We start from the raw sequence: 21474 nt of genomic DNA on the forward strand, positions 1-21474 counted from the left end.
GCTTCCCTCAAGGTGCCAAGCATCAGCCCTCAGAGCCCCTCGGTGCTGCCTGACCGCAGGGGCTGTGGGGCTGGCTGAGGTGTCAGGGCTTGGAGCGGCCATTTGGTGGGCACCGACCAGCTCCGACTGGCCTCTGACCGGCTCAAAGCACCCCTCGAGTCCCATGTCCTGAGCTCTGTCACGACGTGACGGTGCTGCTGTGGGCATCCTCGTTCTCCTTTTGTGTGTAGCTGTAAATGAGGAAGGAAAACCAGGAGGATTATTTAATTCTCACTTCCTTACCTGGTAGGGAGTTGGCCGCAGCAAATCGCAGAGTGGCTGCGTTCTTCTCAAGCCTAGGCCGAATACCTATTTATGCTTAAAATAGCTAAAAATGCATCTTGCCAAGCTTCAGTGCTATTCGTTTTGTCCATCATAGGCACTTTCTTCATCAAGCATGAAGGTCAAGAAATGATCTTTCTTTCACGATGTATTTTAGAGTGAATTTGAACAATTTTGAAATAAAACCGGAAATTTTTACATTAAGAAGCATCAATTAAAACATCATGGCTCAATTTGGTTTGTTTCTGATTTACATCCATTAAGTACACTTACAAATATATCTACATCATCGACATTTTGCTACGTACTTTGTGATAACACTTTGGAGCAGTAGCTCTCCAATTACTGCTGATGCTGGAGCATAGATGATACATACAATTACGCCTGGAAATAATTAATTGTGTTAACGTAGCCTGGGCTGTATTCATCTCTAGGCACGCACCACCTTCTGGCTTGCTTTCGTAGCTGATTGTGGGCGTGGGTGCGCCCATTTCCCAGTGTGTAACTGGAGGGAGAACCAGGATAAGCATGTGAGCCAAAGGAACAGGGTGGGAAATGGCCATGGGGTCCTTACCCTTTGTATTTGGCTTTTTTGATCATTCTGAAGAAAGAAAATAAAAAAATCAATGTGGTGAACTGAATCAATTTCTGATGTAATCCTACTCAAACATAATGACATTAGTCACGTTCAGGAAGTGACCCAGTACTTCCTGGCAGACCTGAACAAAGACAGCACCATTGTGATTGTTTCTTTTTGTCCTACAACTAAACTCAGCTCTCCATCTCCCCCAAAAACCCTCTCTGTCACCTCACAGGTCGCAAAGCCTGACAGTAACACACTGCCAGCAGAAGGCTTCCCGGCCTTCTGGCTGTCTAGTGCAGGGTTTCTGTGAGCTGAGTGCTAGAGGCAGGTAAGAGAGGTCAAAGCATCCGGCAGCTGAGCTTGCTTAGGGTGGGGAGAACGTGATTAGCGATATGGGCATGTGTCTGCTCTTCCACGTCAACATGCCTGCGTATCGCTGAGCAATGTGCCAAACTCCTCCTTGTGGGGGTGCTGTGCTCGGAGCTAAGATGAGTAAGCAGCTGTACCCCTTGGCTGTGACATGGCTTTTCAGGGCTACTACAGCCTGACCTTGTTATTTAAAACCAGCAGATAGCTGCCATGTCAACACGCTATCGCATGCCATATTTGCATACACCCATCAAAAAGAGTTGTAGCCTGGTGTTGAACCAGTCTTTAAATCTCTACATGCATGCAAGCATGTATACTTATGTGCGGACACACACCCGTATAAGCAGAGGAATTAGCTGAGGGATTAAAAGAAGCCCCTTCTTCTAAAGAACATTAGTGATTCTAACTTCATAGCATAGCAAGATAATTGGTATGGGGGGAGTGTGGTTTAGAAGAGTCTGACTCAGCTTCATGTTGTAAATCTAGTTTCACCACTGCCTCTTCGTGTGATCCTGAGCAGCGTTCTCAGCTTCCCTCAACCACAGGGCCTTTTGTTTAAAAGAAATAAAAATCAAAATAACCACTCAGACCCATGCAGAGAGTGGAGAGGAATAGCTCACAGTGAATAATGCTGGTGGAGGTACTGTGGGTGAATATCTCAGCTGAAGGGCACTACAGTATTACCATCACTGTATTGTCAATATGCTGATGGGAAAGATGATTCTATATTACAGTGACCTTCTCAGGGGATCTTCTATGCAATTATATAATTTGTTCTTGTTTATTTTGCATAGGGTTGTTCTTGGAATTGTACTGCTGTAGACATCAAGGAATGGATTATTTGAATTTGTCAATGGTAAACAATATTTAATTAGTTAGAAGCCATATAATGCAGAACAATGAAGTCCTCAGAAAATGCACGGAGAAAACAGAACTCATTTGTGCTCAAGTACAACATATATTGAAAATACTGTTTCTCCCCATGTAGATAAATTTGCATTCTGAGGTGTTGGGGAGGAGTGTCAATATTAAACATCTGGTCTGCTTTTTAGTACTCTGAACAGAATCTGCATGTGATTGAGAATTCAAGTTCGGCCAGAAAAACAACTGAGGTTGAGAGACAAAATAGGGGTCAGCTGCTTTTGTCTAATTACACATTCTACTTGGATAGGTTGGAAGGTGCCTTTCCATTCAGCAGTCTTCACGAAAGATTAAGGTTTTGTGACAGCATATCACTTCGACAGAACATGAGGAATAGCAGATAAACTAGGATTTTAGGCTACAGGGATTATCAAATATTGCAACGCTGCAGTCTGAGATTTATCAGCTGCCAAGCCCTGCTTCTTCTTTACCTTTGCTAAAATCCTTTTGAAAGGTGACAGTACTCATGAATGTTAAAAATGTAAGCAGGCAAAGTACAGAAGCCAGGATTTCTTATTAAAGGAGAAGTAGAACAAAAACTCTGGGAGGACCACAGTGGAAGCTGTGTCGTGGTGAATAAGAAGTCAGGCCACAGTCATGGGGAGAACTGGCATCCAGCCCAGTTTAAATTAAATGTTAGTTGTTGTTTTTTTGTTTTTAAATTTTTAAACCTGAGCCTGGATTTCCTTCTGTCACCTCATATCCCTTTACAGTCAACAGCACTGCGTCCATGCATATTTATTAGATTTAGACATATTTTGCAAGTCACCTTCACAACTTCTTTTATTTTCCTGGACAAACTGGTTGGTTACGTAGAGACTGAATTTGCAAGTCTAATCTTTGGAGGTTATTAACCCGTTTTAGTCTGGTTGCTCAATAGGTAGATAAGTTTTTAGGCTTCTTTGCAATTTCATTTCCTCATCGAAGTCCACGCTTCCGTCCAGATTTCACAGTTTAGATTCCTTCACACATGAAATGACCTTTATATCTAGCCTCCTGGTGGAAAAACAGCAGTTCTGCTGTTAGTATTGCTTTCATTTAGCGAGCCAGAGGCGTGAAATGAGCAGGTTTATACACCTGCATACACATTCTTTGCCCTAAGCTCCCAGTGACGCTGAAGGAAACAAGGCAGACGCTATTTCTCCTCCCCACGCTAAGGTGCAGCTCCAAACCTGAACTGGAAGCACTCTGGGTATTTATTTGCTTGTGGTATTTCCAGCTCTGCTGAAGGCCTAGAAAGCCCAGCCACTGAAACACACACAATTACATATTGAGGCAGAGTTTGGGGTGCTGGGAGACAAGCTGTAGGAATAAACACAGCTATGTTTTTTCCATTACACCGCATTCACATTTACCTTCTCTGTGCAAACATACAGGGGTAAATACATGTTGTTTGGGAATCGCTGAGAGTGTAGGATCTGCTCTTGAACTTTGTCTTGGAGAGTCTTCTCCAATGTTTAAATTAAATAAAGCTGTGGTTTTACTCATTACAGGACATGGTTTGAGCTTATTAACTGTAAGGAAAACAAGCTATTACAGAGCATACAGTCAACCTTTGTCAGCACCTGTGCTTTTGAATGACCATTGGCTTCCAACTCTGCCATGACAGCCTTTAGGCTGTGCTCCACGAGTTCAGGTTTCGGAGAAACACATCTGAGTTCCCTGTGGAAAAAAAGACTCTCCCCTTCTAGGAGAATAAACTTATCCGCCTTGCTGTCATCCAGAAGTGCCTGAACAGATCTTCTTTGTGTTCCCATGTAAACATCAGCTCCGGGTAAACATGCAGCCACAAAATATTACGTGTCAGGGTCTCAGAGGGAACGGCGGCCTTTTTTCCAGAACAGCCTGAAATTTGGAGACTGCACACAGGCTGCGAGGCCCAAGGACAAGGGCAGCTCCAGATAGAGCACTGAAATAATTGCCATTGCTACACCAAGTTAATACAGCCTCACTCTTGGCCCTTGCTTGGCCAACAGGCATTTCTGACACCAATTTTTACATTACAAGCAAACCCTGAAGAGGAGACAGTGCTCCTATGGAGACTTAGCACAGTGTTTGTTTGTGCTCATGCTCTAATTTAGCTTTCAAGGAAGTCTTTATGAGTTCAGGCACTTGGTTCCCACCCAAAGTTTCTTCTTTGGCTCCCTTGGGAGATCCAGGCCGTGCACGAAAGAGAGCAAGAGGCCTGAAAAGAATGCTTTCAGCTGGACCAGACATGACACTCCTCACGAAAACAGATTGAAAAATGCTGAGCAAGCAACTTTGCATACATGGAACTGCAGCTGAATGCAGCGCCCCGGTAAGGTAGGGGAGTCCCGTCATAAAAAAAAAAAAGTCATAGCTGGAATGATTTTGTAAAGCAAGATTTTCGTTACAGTTACAGGGTTTGTACAGGTTTGGGAACAGGGCCAGCAGAAATGCCTGTGTTACATTAGTATTGCTGGAGCCCTGGTGGTGTGTGGAGCTCCCACCACACTTCCAGGCCCTAAGAAAACCCTTACAGCTTTAGCCTTCCAGCAGATCCACTCGTCATGTGCCAGCAGCACAATAAAAGGACTTGTTCAAGCCCCAAGATGTAAAGCTCAGTGGAAAAGGAGCCTCGAGTTATCTGGATGCAAGAGAGAATTCAGCACCAGTGGCAGTGAACAAAGTCAGGCCCTGTTATCAGCTTGGCCTGGTGCCACCACAGAGACAATCTGCCCATTCCAATTCCCATTTCAATTGAAGCTTTTCGGACCCAAACTGGGAGTACAATGCTGGGATTATCATCACAACACGCTTGGAAAGCAGGGCTCCCTTCCCCAAATTCACTGTAGCCTTTGCAATAAAACTAACCCATGTGTATCCTCAGATTCTTCTTACTGCAGCACTGCCTGGGAGGCCACACACATCAGGATCTAATTCTCTTTTCTGCCATCTCATGTAATAGTGAGCATTGTCCTAACAGCACTTCTCAGGGTGTTGGCTTCCCTAATTCCCAGGTTACATTACTTTATTTTTTTTTTCTTCCAGTTTTTCAATTAAGCAGCAATCAATTCCATTTCTACAACCCTAGAAATCTGCTCAGTCGCTGATAAGAACACAGAATTAATCGCTTGCCCTCCAGCACTGGGTGGAACCCCTCTTTATACCCACAGTGAATATTAGCATCAGGCAGGAACATACTGGCCATTTACTGAAATGATGTGGAGAAATGATTTCAGTGAGCTTTTGCAGCGTGATAGAGGTTTCCCAAGTGGAGGAAGATAAGACAAAGAGAGCTCTCTTCCTTCCAAGGCACGGATTTTTATCCTATCACAAAAGCAAGCAGCTGAAAAGACTCCAGCCACAAAGCCCTGTGCTTTGACAACAGTCAGACTGCCTGTCCTTTTGTGTGAGACTGACTGCCAGATGGGATCCGGGATGGAAACAAGTTCTTAAACAAGTTATACCTAGTGCGATGGTTCACGGTCATTATCAGATGCTGAAGGCTGTTACATACCTCATTCTCCATAGGTACTTCTTGTTATTCCCCATGAGGGAACCAGAACATGTGTGGTAAGCAGCTGTATCCATCCATCATCTCAGATGAACATTACCTTGAAAAACCCAGATGTTCTGAATGCAAAAAAAAAAAAAAAAAACACAACAAAACATCCCCCACTAGACTGGCTCAATGTTGAGTGGCAGAGGTAGTATTTTATTTTTGTTTGAGCATCCCTCCTCAAGGACACTAAAGAGTTTGTAAAACATCACTGAACGAAATCAAAACAGTGCGAACAACAAAACTGCAAAACTGCCAAAAAGTAAAACACAGCAGCATTCAAATACCGAAAAACATGAGAGCTAAAGTGCTTGAGATCATTTCTTAACTATGCACAGTCTGAGTCAATCTTTCCCACCAAATCCAATGCTATTTTTCAATAGCATCTGCCTGGCTGCATAGGTTTCTTCACCAATCTATGGCAGCATAACACTACTAAGCCAGAGCCATCACACAAAAGGACTAGGAGCAATATACGTCTTTCTTTCCCTCTTACTAAAAGTTAATAAATAGTACTCAAAGAAACACATTTCACAGTTCAGGCAGCGGAAGTTTGACTTCCAGGAAAGTGACTGTACGGATTTCCCATGCAGTGAAATCACTTGCATTGCCTGAAGCTGAACAAAGCTTTGGTGGGTTCTATAAAGTGCTGTCTTTTAGTATTTTATGCCTGTCTTTAGTAGTGTTTTTTCAAACCAGCACCGGGGTTGTGAGTTTAAAAAAATACTGAAGTAACAGACTGAATTTCAGTGGACACTGGAGCCAGACAGACATTGTACAGTGCACACAGAAATATAATAATAATTAAAAAAATCCCTAACCCAATTATGGTAAAACTCTTCGTCCTTAAAAAGAAAACCAAACACCCACCAAGCACCAAGAGTAAATCTGAAAGCAACACCTGCCTCCTGGTCCCCTGGCTCATTCCAGGAAGGATGATTACTACGTGAAACAAGCTCAGCAGCAATGGTTGTGAGCCTGAGCCTGCAGGCACTCAGTGCAAAACTCTCCCAGCATTCAGCCCCATGGAAGGGATCCCGTTTTCCCCGAAGCTGAAGGGAGCTCCCTACAGACTTCAGCAGACTTTGGACTGACCCCATAGATTGACAGCAGGAGCAGGACCTTGTTTTACAGTCGCTGCTTTTCTACCCAGCCAAGAAAGCCACCCCCTGAAATTCCTGGAGGGGTTTTCAACCTTCCCCTCCATGCATGCATTTAACATCCAGTACAGTTAATAGCAGTTACACATGCATATCAATGGGAGAAAAGTCCCAGTCGAGAGGAATTACTGGTAGTAAGAAAAGAAACCCAGTAGAAATGCTGAGAATGGCTAAAGACCCAACTCCCCAGTCGGTTTCCCTGTTTAACCAGCAGGCGTCTGCCCCGCCGGGCTGTACTGCAGGAAGCTCTAGAAGTGTGTGGTTTTTGTGTGCACGGCTGCGTGGCGCACGCGGGACGGGACGGGCGAACGGGCGGCGTTGTGCGGCGTGCCGGCCCGTCGGCAAGCTGCCTCCTGCCTCGGCATCCCAGCAAGCGTCTCCAGCGCCGGCCCTCGCCGCTCTCACTTGTGAGCTGTGTTGTTATAATCGTCCTGCGCCGTGGCCGGGAGGGAATGGTCTATCCTGAACTCTTCCTCCAGCCCGCTGGGTGCCTTCGCTGAATCTCCCCGGGCTTCGGGTTGGTGGCCGCCCGTCTCGAGCCCCAGGATCTGTCTCTGCACCAGCTTGGAATAAAGCCCTCCTTCTTCCATCAGCTCCTTGTGCGAGCCCTGCTGCACCACGCGGCCCTTGTCCAGCACAATGATGTTGTGTGCCTTCTCCACAGTGCTCAGCCTGTGAGCTATGACGAGCACGGTGTGGTTCTGCAAGTCGCCGTAAATCGCCTGCTGAATCTGCACGGGAGGAAAAGCTGTTAGTGCACGAGCATCGCTGGTACCACTTTGGGAGGGGAGGAGAGCAGCTTTGTGGCTCTGTGTTAAGAAATCTCTGTGCAGGTTTGCTCTCCTCTGGCTATGCAGAGGACACGAGAGCAGGACTCCCTGTAGCACTACCAGCACCGGCATGTCCATCCTGGCTCTCACTGCCTAGCCACAAATCCTCTCAGTCCAGCCAGCTCACGGATGCGGTATGCATCCATCCACTGCCAGGAAAGGGCTAGGGTGGTTAAATGACAGGTCTGCTCTTGCATGCTGGGCTCTCGTTAGAGCTGGGATGCAAATAAAGGCCACGCAGCGTTGGCACAGACTGCGGGAAGCCGATACCTGGGAAATGCAGCTGCTTAGAAAGGTGGGGCTGTTTCCTGGGAAGCTAACAAGGCAAACCAAGAGAGCTGCTTTCCAGCCAAGAGACAGACAAAGGCGCTAAGATCTGAAGGCTGGCAGATGGTCAACGGGCACACATCAAATTGACACCCCCAGCTATCCAAAACCAGCCCCAGGCCGGCATCAGATACCACGCATGATGCTGAGGACAGTGCTCTGCTGCTGGTAGAGCCGTTTGGTTGTCACATCCCAGTGAGAAAAACCACGGCACAGCTCACAGAGCTCAGGGCCCTTCCTGCAAGTATGGCTGGTTCGGTGCCTCAGCTGGGATTTCAGCTCGGGTAGTCCTACCCTGCCTCCTGCAGAACCATTTTTAGAGTCTTTCTGTGTGTCTTGGCCCAAAAGGCTGCATGGTGTTGCTGTATGCCAGCTAACACTTCGCACACTTCAGCAGCTGGCAGGGATCCTGACCTGAGAGGGCTTGGCAGGCCCCGACACCCGGTCACCCACTCACCGCGTGTTCGCTCTCTGCATCCAGCGCGCTCGTGGCTTCGTCCAGGATGAGGATGGGGGGGGTTCGGATCAAGGCCCTGGCAATAGCCACTCTCTGCTTCTGGCCACCCGACAGCTGAGCTCCTTTTTCGCCTGCCTCTGTTGGATCAAGAGAGAAAAAGGGGGCAAAATAAAAATCAAGAGCTGCCACCAAGTTCAGCGCCCAGCCAACAGCACCAGGATGGTGGCACGCTTTGAAGCAAAGACCAGATAAATGCTACGGCTCCTGCTCACTTGGCAGATTAATTTAAATGTATTAAACACCTGCAAGGCTACAGTCCTTCCCTCCAGCAGCAAGTTCTCCGAGTCCCAGGGTGTGAGGGACTGATGCTCATGGAAACAACCAAAGGAGGAAGTCCCCAAGCCTGGGAGATCATCCAGGTCCCAGCTTCCCTCTCTGCCTTCTCATGGTTCCCTCAGGGTCAGGGCAAAGGGAGGGATGTCAGTACCTGTGTGGTAGCCGTCCTGTAGCTCCGTGATGAAGGCATGGGCGTTAGCCTTCTGGGCAGCCTGAACAACCGACTCGAAGGAGGCCGAAGCTAAGCCGTAGGAAATATTATCAGCAATGGAGCGAGCAAACAGCACTGGCTCTTGGCTCACCAAGGAGATCTGCAGAAGGAAAGGGAAGAGCAGGCAGTAAGGAGCTGGAGACACGACGTCTGACATCTCAGATCAGCAGCATTTCTTCCTGCCAGGTAAGGACTTGAGTGGGCAGAGCCACACCATTAAACAGACAGAAATTCCCCAACGTGAGCTTCCAGCGACGCTGGTACTGACAGGGTGCTGGGAGGCTGCTGCATAGGAAAGAAAACGCAGGCAGTGCTGGTATGTTGGCACCTCAGATGGGCACCCCCTGTCCAGCACCCTGCTGTGGTTTTGCTCCAGGCCCATCAATCCCAGCACTGTCTGCTCTTCCCAGTATAGGAAACCAGTTGCTGGTACAAGGCAGACCAGACAGACCTTCTCCCAAAATCTTGCTGATTTCCCGTTCAAGGCTAGTTGTCACAAATGGGCCCTGTGAATAATCCCCCCTGCGTCTTTTAATCCAAAATTAGGAAGTTCTGGACATAGCTGATGCAATTCCTTAATTGCTTAGCAACGGTCTCCCTGCCCCACTGTACAGCCATCGCTGCTCACTCTCAAATTCAGCCTTTGTTAAACAGCCTATATTGAAATAAATTGAACCCTCCAAATTATTGCTCAGAACGGGACGTGAAGAGAGCCAGCAGGATACGGTCATATTTTAATTGACTTCTCCCCATGCTCCTAACACCACACCAGGCCTGCTAAGCTGAAAGGCTCGCTTGTCTTTTAGTTTTCACTCAGTACAGGCAGGGAATGTAAATTAGTCACACTGACTTTGGCTTTCCAGCCTGCTTCTGATCAATTGTTTTCAGGTTTTCCTGCTGACTTGCGAGGCCATTCACTCTGGGGGCAAACAAAGCGGGCAGTTACTTGCAGAGGAGATGGAGACTGATCTGTGCTGACACGCAGACAAGAGCCAAGGGGCCCAAACCCCTCTCTCCTGGGGAAAGCACCCAGCCCCTCCACTGCTCCCGCTGCTGCTGGCATCTTGAGCAGTTTAAATCCCAAAATCTCATCTGAGAATTACTTTAAGATCTTAAGGTAGAACATGCTGGAGGACTGTAAAACACTTTTTCCAAACTCAGTTTAGACTGTAATTAATCAAACAATGAAAACTGTATTTCTAATGAGTTGTCCAAAAAATACAAAAACACAACATGTTCCTTGTCCTGGTTTTGGAAGACTTCCCCCTCCACACGAACCGATCACTGCCCCTTTCCCTTCTGTCCCCACAATCTAAATTTGTTTCCTGGGCCACCTCCAGCTTTCCGGACATTTTGGAGGCTGCCAGCTCAAATCCACAGCCACATGCACCACTGCCATCCATCCCCTCCGACCACAGCAGGCGCTAGCTAGAAGACACGTAGCAGTCGCTCGTACCACTGAGTGCAGGTACTTGTGATCGTACATGTTAATGGGACGCCCGTCGAGCAGCACCTGCCCGTCTTGCAGAGGGTAGAAGTTCTCCAGGATGTTGACGCAGGAGCTCTTCCCGCTGCCCGAGGGGCCCACCAGCGCCGTCACTTTGCCAGGGTGCAGGGTGAAGGACACGTTCTGCAACACGGATGGGAGAGTGTGGTCAGGTGCTGGCCTTCACCCAGGTCCTGGGGCAGTGCTTTGGGCACTGAGCAGGGGATTTAGCCAAATTGTGGTCCCCACCTTGATGGCGAGCTGCTTCAGACATCTCGCCTGCAAAAGACTAGCTGTTTGCTTCTCCTCCCAGCTCCCTTCCTCTGAGGAAGCAAGAAGCCTGCAAACTCGCCTTGAATTTGCCTGCTTGCATGGCAAGACCTCCAAAAACTGCACGGCTTTGCTGTCTCACCCTGCCCTGTGACCCCAGCCCCTCTCTCACATGGAAGCAGCCTGAGACAACTTGGCACAAAGCCCTGTACCACGCTGACGTGTTCAACGTCTGAGCTGGGAACAAGGGTTTTATTAATAAAACTCCTTCCCTGTAAGGAAAGGCAGCTCTGGACACCCACTGTTCATTATGATCTGTTTGCCAGCATCCCACTGAGCCTGCCTTTACGCATCTCCAGAAGGGCAGCTGACCTTCCCTGTGGGCTGGGGATCAATTATTGTCGTGACAGAGGAATATCGTGATAGGAATATCCTCCTGATGGGGAGCTCTTCGCGCTGTTGGGGCTCACCTGGAGGACCTGCGTGGCAGAGCGTGTGCGGTAGGAGAACGTCACGTTTCTGAACTCCACCTTCCCATCCACGTGGTCTGGGGCCAGAGACCCGTCGTTCACCATTGTTGGCTTGCGGTCGATGAACTCGAACACCTTCTCAGCAGCTCCCACCCCCTGCATCAGGCCGCTGTAGACGGAGCCCACGGACTGGAAGGGAAGAGGCAACGATGAAACCCTCTCACGTGATGGAAACGGCAATCACAGCCACTCGTAAGGAGAGTGGTCAAAGTGTTTCCAAATCCATCACCTGATGTTAACTAGAAGCAGACAGAGAAAGAAAGCTCTTACCCTCACCCAAGGCTTATTCCTCTCTGGAATAACGCCCCATCACGCTGGCCCTTCTCTGTTAAACCCAGAACTGCTGAACAGCCTGTACTGCAACTGCCCCTCCCATTGGAGGAAGAAAAAAAAAAACCCAAACCATACGAAACGCACACCAAAACCACAGCCTGGAAACACCACCAGAGCCTGCAGTTATCAGCACAGATGGTGAGAGCTGGGCGAGCTGTCTCCGGCTCTGCTCTGTCACTGAAGCACCGCTGAAACCAAACTTGGCTGCGAGGAAACCTGGACTTGCTAATTTCTGCCTCAATTAGCCAAACTGACACCTTGGCGAGGGGGAGGCAGCCCCGGGTGGGCTCCACCATCCCGCCCACAATCCCAGCTCGCTAACGCGCTGCCAACGCAGCAGCTTGCAGCCTGTTCCAGGGAAGTTTTTAAAAAAAATAAAGTAATGTAATTAAGCTCTTAATGAACCCTGAAATTTAACAGGCAGACGCACAATCTCGGCATCCTTCATACCAGGAAACGTGCTTGGGAGACAGCCAGGATTCTCCTGTTCAGCGGGGCCAGCCCAAACCTTTTGGTGCTGATTGCCTTATTGGTGCTGAGCTGCTCTGGGTGCTTTCAGGTGTCCAGGCGTTAGCAGTGGCTGTGTTTGTGGGGCCACAGTGGGATGGGAGCGGGGAGCAGAGGGCACACAGGTGGACGAAAACCGCCCGTGTGGTAGGGTAGGCAACACCGTGTCTAATCCTGCGACTGCAGAGATTGGGAACATCTGGAAGTTGAACATCACCTTGATACGGGGTGTCCCAGAGGGATCAGGCTCACCTCCATGCAGTCTCCCAAGACGAACTCATAAATGATGAAGGATATCAGGTTTCCGCTTGTCATTTGCCCAGAGATCACGAGGTGCCCGCCGTAGTAAAGGATGCTGACCTGGACCACCAGGAGGGTCAGCTGAAAGCAAGCAAACAGCCCCAAATCAGCAAGGACGACTGACGTTTTGGTGTCGCTGTAGTTACCCGCACAACATCCCACAGCCCAGGAGCTGACATTTATTCTTTGAGCCCCAAACCAAGCATCCTCGACAGCCCATGGCTGACAGCAGCGAGGATGGATATGAAAAGGGAAAAACAACTCAGGTACTTGGGCTGGGATCTTTCAACAAAACGAGAGTCCAGGGGGGCAACATCCAAGGAAGGAGAATTTATCTGAAATCACAGCGCCTCATCGATGTCTCTTGGGCTAACATCCTCAAGGATAATGATCCATGCTCGAATTACCCAACACATGCAGTCACCTCGCCACTAAAATAAACTCTGTTATATGACTGTGACACATTTTAATTTAGAGCACCAAACCCAGCCAAGAGCTAATGCACAAAATCCCTGCAGCACAACCTCAGCTTGAGATCAGTGTGTGGGGGTGCCACCTACTCCGCGGAGACAGCTCAGCCCTGACGTGACAGATGACAGCCCCGTGCCTTTAGTCAGCCTGCTTCTTTTCACGCAATGCCCAGCGCTCTGCGCAACGTTTGCCACGCAGGCTGCTGCTGGGGAAAAAGTTCCTTTGCTCTCCACCAAGATCTGACCTTAAGATCCTCAGTTTCCTCTGAGAAAGGCTCCGTGAGGGCTGTGCTAAATCTGTCAGCTTCTTTTTACGTGAGCCCCACAGGAGCAGTTTTGATGGTTTTGGACTCCTTTGATTCAGCGGGATCTGTTCTGACCCAGTTCTTGCCGCTGGCTTCACCTGGTTGTGCAGGAACAATGCTAGAAATGCTCCGATTTTGCTTCCAGCTTTGGGAACCCATAAGCCTCCCACAGCTGCACGAGGGCGTCATACCTCAAAAAACCTTTCAGCAGCATCCCTGAAGTCGTGTGGGTAAGGGCAGCCCGACACGAGGGCTTTGCACTGCCTTAGCTGCTGGTGCAGAAGCCCTGGACCATCTGGTCCCAAGCAGTGAAAAAAACACTGCAAATAAAAATAAAACACAACAAAACAGAAATCAGCAGCCTCCCCTTGCCACTGCCCCCACACAGAAGATCTCTGTTTCTGAGCAGAGGCTCAACCAACGCAGCGGCTGCTTCCTGGCTGGAGCAGCCGGAGATGAGCTGGCACAGGCATGCAATGCAGCAGCCCGAAAACACGGGGTTTTCCACGACCTTGAGCAGTTATCAGTGATATTTTTATTTACAGGAGAAAGCAGACTGCTCAGCGGCGTGATGCAATGCTGCCCTAAGGGGGAACGGAACCGTATTTTCGATGAGTTCAAAAAAAAAAAATTAAAAAATATCAAGAGATGGTGGTTTACTGGCAGCAGACACCAAGGCTGGGCTCATCCCACAGAGCTCCAGGAGAGCGTGGAGCAGCACGGACATCACACCACGCGTGGTTTGTCACCTGAAGTGATGTCCCCTGCCCATCCCTAGTGCTGGTCACCTACCCCGCTGGACCACACGTAGTAGGTGTAAGCCAGGGCCTCGCGCTTGTTCAGTTTGTACACCTGCTGCAGCTTCTGCCAGTACACGTTGGCCTCCGCCTCCTCGTTTGCAAAGCTGCGGACGGTCTTCATGGCTGAGATGGTCTCCTCGGCGGTGTTGTTGGCCTTGGCCAGGGCATTCTGCACGTCCTTGGAGAGTTTCTGCAGGGAGCAGGAGCAGAGGGAGCTCAACACACATCCAGCTGCCCTTTCTCAGGCTCAGGAGAGGGCACGGGGGCATTTTCCAAGGCTATGGACTGAGCCAAGGCTGAGCACTGGGATGCATCCCCCACCTCAGGACAGTGGGGCACATGGTGTAAGACTTGTGTGGGCTGTGGTATTAATCATGGGGGACAGACCTCTGGCACAGAAAGGGAGCTTGGGGCTAGGTTTAACCCTCCACCCGAGTCACTCCAAAGGGAGAGGAGAGGAGAGAACATTCAGCAGATGAACGAGCAGGCACATATGGGACATCTTGTGGGCAAGCTACCTCCCCTATCAGCTCCTGAGCATGAAGGTAACAGCCAGGACTATGCTGATCTGCCCACATAGGTGTAACACTGTCCTTCTGCCCCCACTGCAGCCAGCAAAACACCCCAATATCAATCCCTGCAGCTCCAAGGCCACCCACAATCCCCACAACAGCTTCCCAAGGGGGCCAGCCCAGCGCCATGGCACACGACAGCCACACCAGCCCCTCCTGCCTACCTTGTAGTACTTGCCGTAGACATCGGACACCAGCATGATGATGGGGAAGCCCATGAAGGTGACAAGCGAGAGCTTCCACGAGAGGCTGAACATGAAGAAGATCACCCCCGTGGCCTTCACCACGTTGCGCAGGAAGATGTTGATGTTCTGGGACACCAGGTCGCTCACGATGGTCGTGTCCGACGTCAGGCGGGAGATGACGTCCCCTGCAGGACCGAGGGGTTGGGGAAGGGAGAGAGGGGACATGTCACCGTGACAGGTCAATGCCTGGCCGTGTCCCATGTCCTGTGATGGGACCACACACAGCAGTCCTGGCAGATGGAGCTCCTCATCCAGCCTAGGCCCTGACTCGGGGTTTGCTGAACAGCGTGGGTGAGGATCCACAACAGTGGATGTGAAGCAAAGCAGAGGAGCTCAGGCTGCTGGATGCACACGGGACACAAAATGCATCCAAAAGCACAAACTACATCTTCGTGTCACTGAGGACATCTGCAGAACCAAGGGGACTGCCTCCGCGCTATACCCTGGAGGGCACCCTGTGGGCACACAGGCCTCCACGTGGGTGTTCACTGGGCTGAACCCCCCTCTGGAGCTGTCACCCCAGACCCCAGCTCATTTCTGAATGATGCCAGGAGCCCTCCACGAGCCTGCCAGGGGCTGCTGGCACCTTTTCCTGCTGTCCTCGCAGGACCAGAAGCACTCCTGGCACAGCACGCCCCGCAGAGCACGAGGCAGCTTTGGGTTTAGCTGTGTGTCCTGCAGCCTGGAGGAGGCCCAAGTGACCTGGAGGATGTGGGTGTGACAACTAAGGACAAAGCTCCTGCAGTGGAGATGAACATTAAGAGCCAGCAAACACCACCCTGAATTTCTAAGTACTTGGCCTGTCTTCGAGTGCAGCCAGGGCCGAATCCCCGTACTGAGCAACTGCTAGTCCAGGGTTACTGGATCCCACTTCCAATAACATCTCCAGTGTCCTCAGCTACCAGGGCAGCTTGCAACGATTGCTAAATACAGCGGTAACCTCAAAACTAAAAATATCGCCGGGAAGAAATTAAGTGTGGGAAAAGTTGCAGCCGACTGGGACCACGCCAGAATGACACAGCCGGGGACGGGACTGAGTGGCAAGCTGGGAAAGCCACAAGCAAGCACAGCAAGCTTTACACGCCCAAGGTTTCCAGTGCCTGGAGCAGAGATGGAGGGCAGCCGATCAGTGGGAACTGAAGGGAGGTGCAGGAAGGGGAAAGGAGGTGTTTTGGAGATGAGATGGCCAGAGATGAATGTGTCAGCCCCAGGGCTGCTGGATGTCAGGCTGGTTGGTGGCAGAGTGACATCCTCCAGGTGCTGGGCAATCCTGACCCCATGGCAGGGAGGTACCCAAAAGGTTGAAAAAATAAATAAAATAAAATAAAATAAAATAAAAGCTTTCTATCCCCATTTCTAAACACGAGCATTTGGGTGCCACCTCCAGGAGGGCAAACCAAGGGGAAAAATACCGTACGCTGGGACGGGATGGAGGGACTAGAGCAAACCCAGGGGAAAGGGGAACCCACCTGTACGGTTCTCATCAAAGAAACTCATCTCTTGGGACACCAGCGACCTGAAGAGGCAGTTGCGGAGGCGGATGTTCAGCCTTGCAAATATGAGCGTAAAAACGCCGCCCCGGATACCTGCGGCAAATGAGCTAATTGCAGATAAGAAACGTTATAGACCAGTGGACACGAAACCCACTCCTCAGCAACACAAACACACCAACGCCCACGCCGAGGGCTTGGGCAATGCTGTGCCGGTACCGTTTCCACCCCGGGAAGTGATTGATGGTGTTACCAACCCCACAAGGGGGCACTGGTCCTAACCCCAGCAATGACACCCGTCAGGACGGGACATGGGGCTGCCAGGACAACCTTCCCTGGGGGGCCCATCCCCTGTGCCTGTTCCTGCTCCCCACCACCACCACGGCCTCGCAGCGCCAAGAAGCACCGAGACACCAAAACGCATCCCTGGGTGCCAGCCCCCGCGATTACCTTCCTATGGCAAGCAGCGACATGACCAGCACGGCCGTGGAGAAGCGGTCCATGCTCTTCTGCACCACGATGCCGTCGATGGCCAGCCCCGTGTAGTAGGGCAGGAAGGTCTCTCCTGTACGGGAACACAGGACGAGAGGTTACAGACCCACCACAGGACCTGCATTCCCAGCCACGAAGGCCCTTGGCCAACCCCATCCCCACCACGGAGATATTCATACCTCACATGAGATGTACCAGGAGGCACAGCCCTCAGCAGCACACAGAGATGTCCCATTTCCCATTGCATTTTATCCTCCACTGTACATTTTGCCCTTTTAACCATTCCCCCAGCCCGTTTAGGAGGTGTCACCCATCTCAGGAGCCCCCCACGTGGCTCCTTCCCTCCCGACGAGAGGCAGAGCACCCCACGTCCCCCTCTAGCCCCTTTGCTCACCCAGCGCGGCCACCAGGAGGAAGAAGGAGGCGATGCCCAGGAAGAAGGCGTCCGGCTTGGTGTACGACAGCAGCTTGTGGATGGTGGGACCCGCCGCCTCCTCCCTCTTGTCCCGGGGGGCATCGCAGCTCTCCTCCGCCTCGGTGCGGGACTCGGAGCCATGCCCCAGTGCCTCGCGGGAGGACGTCACGCAGGCCAGCAGCTGCCACAGCCCGAAGGTGGCCGCCAAAGCCACGTAGGTCCAGGCAAAGAGCCCCCAGAACCAGGGGTCCTTGATGGTCCTGCGCACCTCGGAGTAGAGCAGCAGCTTCACCATCATGTAGATGCCCATGAGGAGGCAGACGACAGCGATGAAGGTCCGCGAGGCCCTGAGGCGCCGGGGGCCGTAGGCTGTGTTGGTGGCCACCCCGATGGAAGCCCCCAGCAGCACGCAGCTGCGGTAGAGGCAGCCCCCCCAGACGTCCAGCAGCGAGTTGAAGATGTTGAAGTGCCGCAGGTCCTGCAGGATGTCCCGGCCGCCCCGGCCGTGGGCGTAGAGCAGCGTGGTGACCACCACATCGACCCCGCTCAGCACCAGCGTGCTGGCCACCGCCTTCCAGGCACGCATCCTCCCGGCCGGGTTGGGAGCCACTGAGGCGGTGGGGGGGGACGGTTCTAGTGCAGGGAGGACATGGCCACAGTGTCCTCTGTGTGGGGTGAGAAGAAGGGGATGGGGTTGGCATTCGCCACCGGGAGGTGGTGGGGAAAGGGGAGCAGGGTGCGAGTGCCTGTAGGGGAAGCCATGCCAGCCGCCCAGCATCTTGATCCCAAACACCGCTATCTGTTCCTTCGTCCCCTCCTCTTCCCCTCTGTATCTCTCTGAAATATTTCATGGAATTGGAAGCCCAAATGAAGACAAATTCCCCCTCCCACATCTCTCCATCCATCCTAAATCCTGAGCCTGAAACCTCCCCTTGCATCTCAGTGGGAAACTTCATCCTCGCTTGCTGTGATGGCCCCAGGCCCACCCTGAGGTCCCAGCTGGGCAATGCCGGGACATGGGCACAGGGCCACGGGGCCAGGACATCTGTGCAGCCCTCGTGCCCTGCACTATGGAGCCGTGTGGTTATTGAACACAGATATTTGGGATCTGAGGGTCCCTTCCTGCTTTCCCTGGGAGGGAGCTGAAATCAAGCACTTGATCAAAACCCTATGAAACCGTATCAAAGCAGAAGGGAGAGCAGCTCTGCTTTGTAACAGCTTCTCCTCTTCGAAAACCAAAAAAAAAAATGCATTATCTCCAAAAAATGCATTATCAGTGATGTCTTGAGGCCCCTTCCAACCCCTACAATCCTGTGATTACAGCTCCAGGAGCCACAGCACCCTCCCAAATAACCATTTGGGGCAACCCTCCGAAGGTGCTGCATAAAATTCGGAGGCTGCATAAAATTCATTAAAAAAATCACGAGGGAAAACTACAAAGCAGCTGGAAACCCACGACCGCATCCCACGGGAGAGGGAGGCTCCGAGGCGGGACACCGCCCTTGCTACCACGCGGAGCTCCGACCCCACGCAGGGATGCTTGGGACCGGCTCCGAAGTGACATAAAAAGCAGTAAAAAAATAAAAATAAAAAAGCGGGACTTCCTGAGCTATGCCCAGAGGTGCTGCGCTTCAGGACGAGGCAGCGTGACCGATCCACGCGGGATCAGCCCCGTGGAGCAAGGAAGGGCCCTACAAAGGCCCCCCGCGATCCGTGGGCACCGGGGCGTTGCGGGGTCCACGGAGAGCCCTTTTGGGCTCTCCGTGGACCCCGCAACGCCCCGGTGCCCCTGTATGGGGTCTTGCCCCACCCCAGCATCCTCCCACCCACCTACCCGCACAACCCACGCAGCAGCTTTTCCCCGCGCCGCACCCCCTTTTCCCACCAACCACCACCTCCGCCCAGCCCTCCGTGCTCCGGCCATTCCGTAAAAACCCTCAAAACCGGCGCGGAGCCCCCAAAACCCTCCCAAATCCCAACCCACGCAGCGCGCCCCAGCCCCGTTCCCTACCTGCGGCGGCTCCGGCGCCGGCGCGCCCGCTGCGGGAGAAGGTCGCGGGTGGGCGGGGCTTATCCCAATAGGCCACGCCCACATCCCCCTTAGCCACGCCCCCTCGCTGCGGCGCTTTCCCGCCGGCGCCACCGTGTGCCGGGAACGGGGGGTGACCAAAGGGGAGGGGGGCACCGGTGTCGCCCCCCGGTGTCACCCCCCCGGTGTCCCCCAGCCCTGCACCGCCTTGGCCAGGGAAGCCTCAGGGTCCCCCCCCGCACCCTGCAAAATTTCACAGAATTTATTTTATTTTTGGGTAGGAAAGAAGAGGGAAAAGATGAAAGGGCCCTAAACTGGGCTCGGTGGGGTTTTATATGGACCCCAAATACAAGGAAACGTCAAACCCGGCTTGATGGGGTTTTAAATTAGCCCCTAATAATTAACCCCTACTACAAGGAGTGCTGCGAGGGGTCTGTTTTCAAGAAATTCGGCTTATAAATGTTTTTAAGCCCAGACAAGCTCGTGCCAGCACTCAGCCTCTTCCCTGCTCAGCTCCCAGGTGGGGGACAAGTGACACCGGGGTGGCCTGGGTCAGGGGTCCTAGCACGGGACTTTAACAGGGTCTGCAACCCCGGCAGTGCAGGATCTATGAGATTCCTGGAGTTCACCCCCCTGTCCGGGGTGGAACAGAAGGAAGAAGGCAGTTTTCTCCGCCTGGATGACCAACAAATGAGAATCTTGCATTTCGTTGTCGATTTTAATTCTGCTACTGAGTGCTCACAACTAAACAGCTCGCTTCAAGCCATCCCCACGGCCACAGGGATGCAGCCAGACCTGGCGTGGCTCTTCCCGGGTCAGGCTGCCAGCGGGGAGGGCAGATTTAAGCTGGAGGAAGCAGACTGCGACCTGGTGAACACCGCCTCCTTTCTGGTCCTTCCCCTTTCTGCCCCCAGATCGCTCCCCAGGCCTCAGTGCACTGATTCCCGTGTTCCAGGAGGAGCCTCTCGGCACCACCGAGCCCCCTGCTGCCCCCAGATGAGGATGGTGCCACTTCTCTGTGCCGTAGGGATGGTCCAAATCCGGACCAGGAAGGGATGGAGCAGAGCCCCTTGTCTGAACCTTCCCTTTCCTCGCTCCCCAAGACAGAGTAGGTGCGTCCACGCGCTGGGCTCCCACACAGCTGGGACACGACCCTCGGGAACAGTTCGCTCTGCTGGCCCCAGCCCCGCAGGACCCCCAGAAACGCCCCAGCAGTTAACTGGTTTTCTTCCCCCCGGCCATGCTCTGCTCAGGCGGCAGGACTGTCTCGATTTGGAAGGACACAAACTGGCCCTTCTTCAGTTTCTTGAGGGGAGAGGTACCGTTGCTCCCAAACACGTTGTCTTCCACTTTGAAGGCGAGAGAGGGCAGGCCCCGGCTTTTCCTCTTCATGCTCTTGCGCTCCCGCTTGTAGGCTGTGGTCATGTTGGCGATCACCTGGAAAGCAGAGGAGAGGCTGCTTAAAAATCAGCTCAGCCCTGCTGCAGCTCTGCGGGCAAAAGCTGTACCGACAGCGTCAGCACTGCTGGCGGCACCTCGAGGCACGGGAGGGACCAAACGAGGTCTTTCCACCTCATCAGCCCCAAACTCGCAGAACTCATGGTAAGAAATGACAATTTGTGGCTGTGCTCAGAGTTCTCCATCAGTAGAGGGCAGAATGGGATCTAGGCTGGAGCTTCAGGAAGCTCCGAGCACCTCCTGTCAACCACAGCTCCTGCTCCTGCCCCGTTTGCAGGTGGTACCAGCGACCCGGACACCAGACAGGGCAGGACACCTCAGTGTGACCTCGTCTACCTTTTTTTTTGGCACACAGGTCTCCAAGCACTTCCCAAAGGACACTGAGGCTATTTTTTGAGGCAGGAAACTAAGACACGGAGACAAAACACTTTACCCAAGGTCTCCCCACAAATTAGAGCCAGTCAGGAACTGAACGCTGGCCTCGCTCCCTGAATCCAGCCCACGGGGCCGCCGGCCTTCATGGGGGAGAGCCCACAGGCAAGGGACTCCTGTGGGGTGGCATTTCTGGACAGACAGGGGGCTTGGCAGCAAGACTTACGATTTCTTTCACAGCATTCTGCTGCTCCTGCACGGCAGCTGTGAACGGGGGGAGGCCGTCTGCCTTGCTGGAGCTAACGCCCTGCTCCTTGGAGTCCTTGACGAAATCCACCTGCAAGGCACAGACACGTGGGCGT

General features: G+C 52.2%; 1 protein-coding gene across 3 annotated transcripts; it reads right to left on the minus strand.

Moving 5' to 3' along the window:
- Positions 1-5846: 5846 nt before the first annotated feature.
- Positions 5847-19361, minus strand: ABCB9 (ATP binding cassette subfamily B member 9). Of its 3 annotated transcripts, XM_027470031.3 has the most exons (12): positions 19265-19361; positions 17233-17918; positions 16797-16911; positions 16326-16456; positions 14776-14981; positions 14032-14229; positions 12417-12545; positions 11265-11453; positions 10495-10668; positions 8979-9138; positions 8492-8628; positions 5847-7608 (listed from the first exon to the last, which is right to left on the minus strand). In XM_027470031.3, exons 2-12 carry the CDS (start codon positions 17837-17839, stop codon positions 7279-7281), a joined length of 2376 nt encoding a protein of 791 aa, XP_027325832.1. In that variant the 5' UTR covers positions 17840-17918; positions 19265-19361; the 3' UTR covers positions 5847-7278. The 3 variants fall into 3 exon arrangements, with proteins under 3 accessions (XP_027325832.1, XP_021125752.4, XP_021125753.4); XM_021270077.4 differs by lacking the exon at positions 19265-19361 and having other exon boundaries at positions 17233-18960; XM_021270078.4 differs by lacking the exons at positions 5847-7608; positions 8492-8628; positions 19265-19361 and having other exon boundaries at positions 8986-9138; positions 10523-10668; positions 17233-18962.
- Positions 19362-21474: the final 2113 nt, after the last annotated feature.

The sequence above is a fragment of the Anas platyrhynchos genome, chromosome 16 (assembly GCF_047663525.1).
Source record: "Anas platyrhynchos isolate ZD024472 breed Pekin duck chromosome 16, IASCAAS_PekinDuck_T2T, whole genome shotgun sequence".
NCBI classification, from domain to species: Eukaryota; Metazoa; Chordata; class Aves; order Anseriformes; family Anatidae; genus Anas; species Anas platyrhynchos.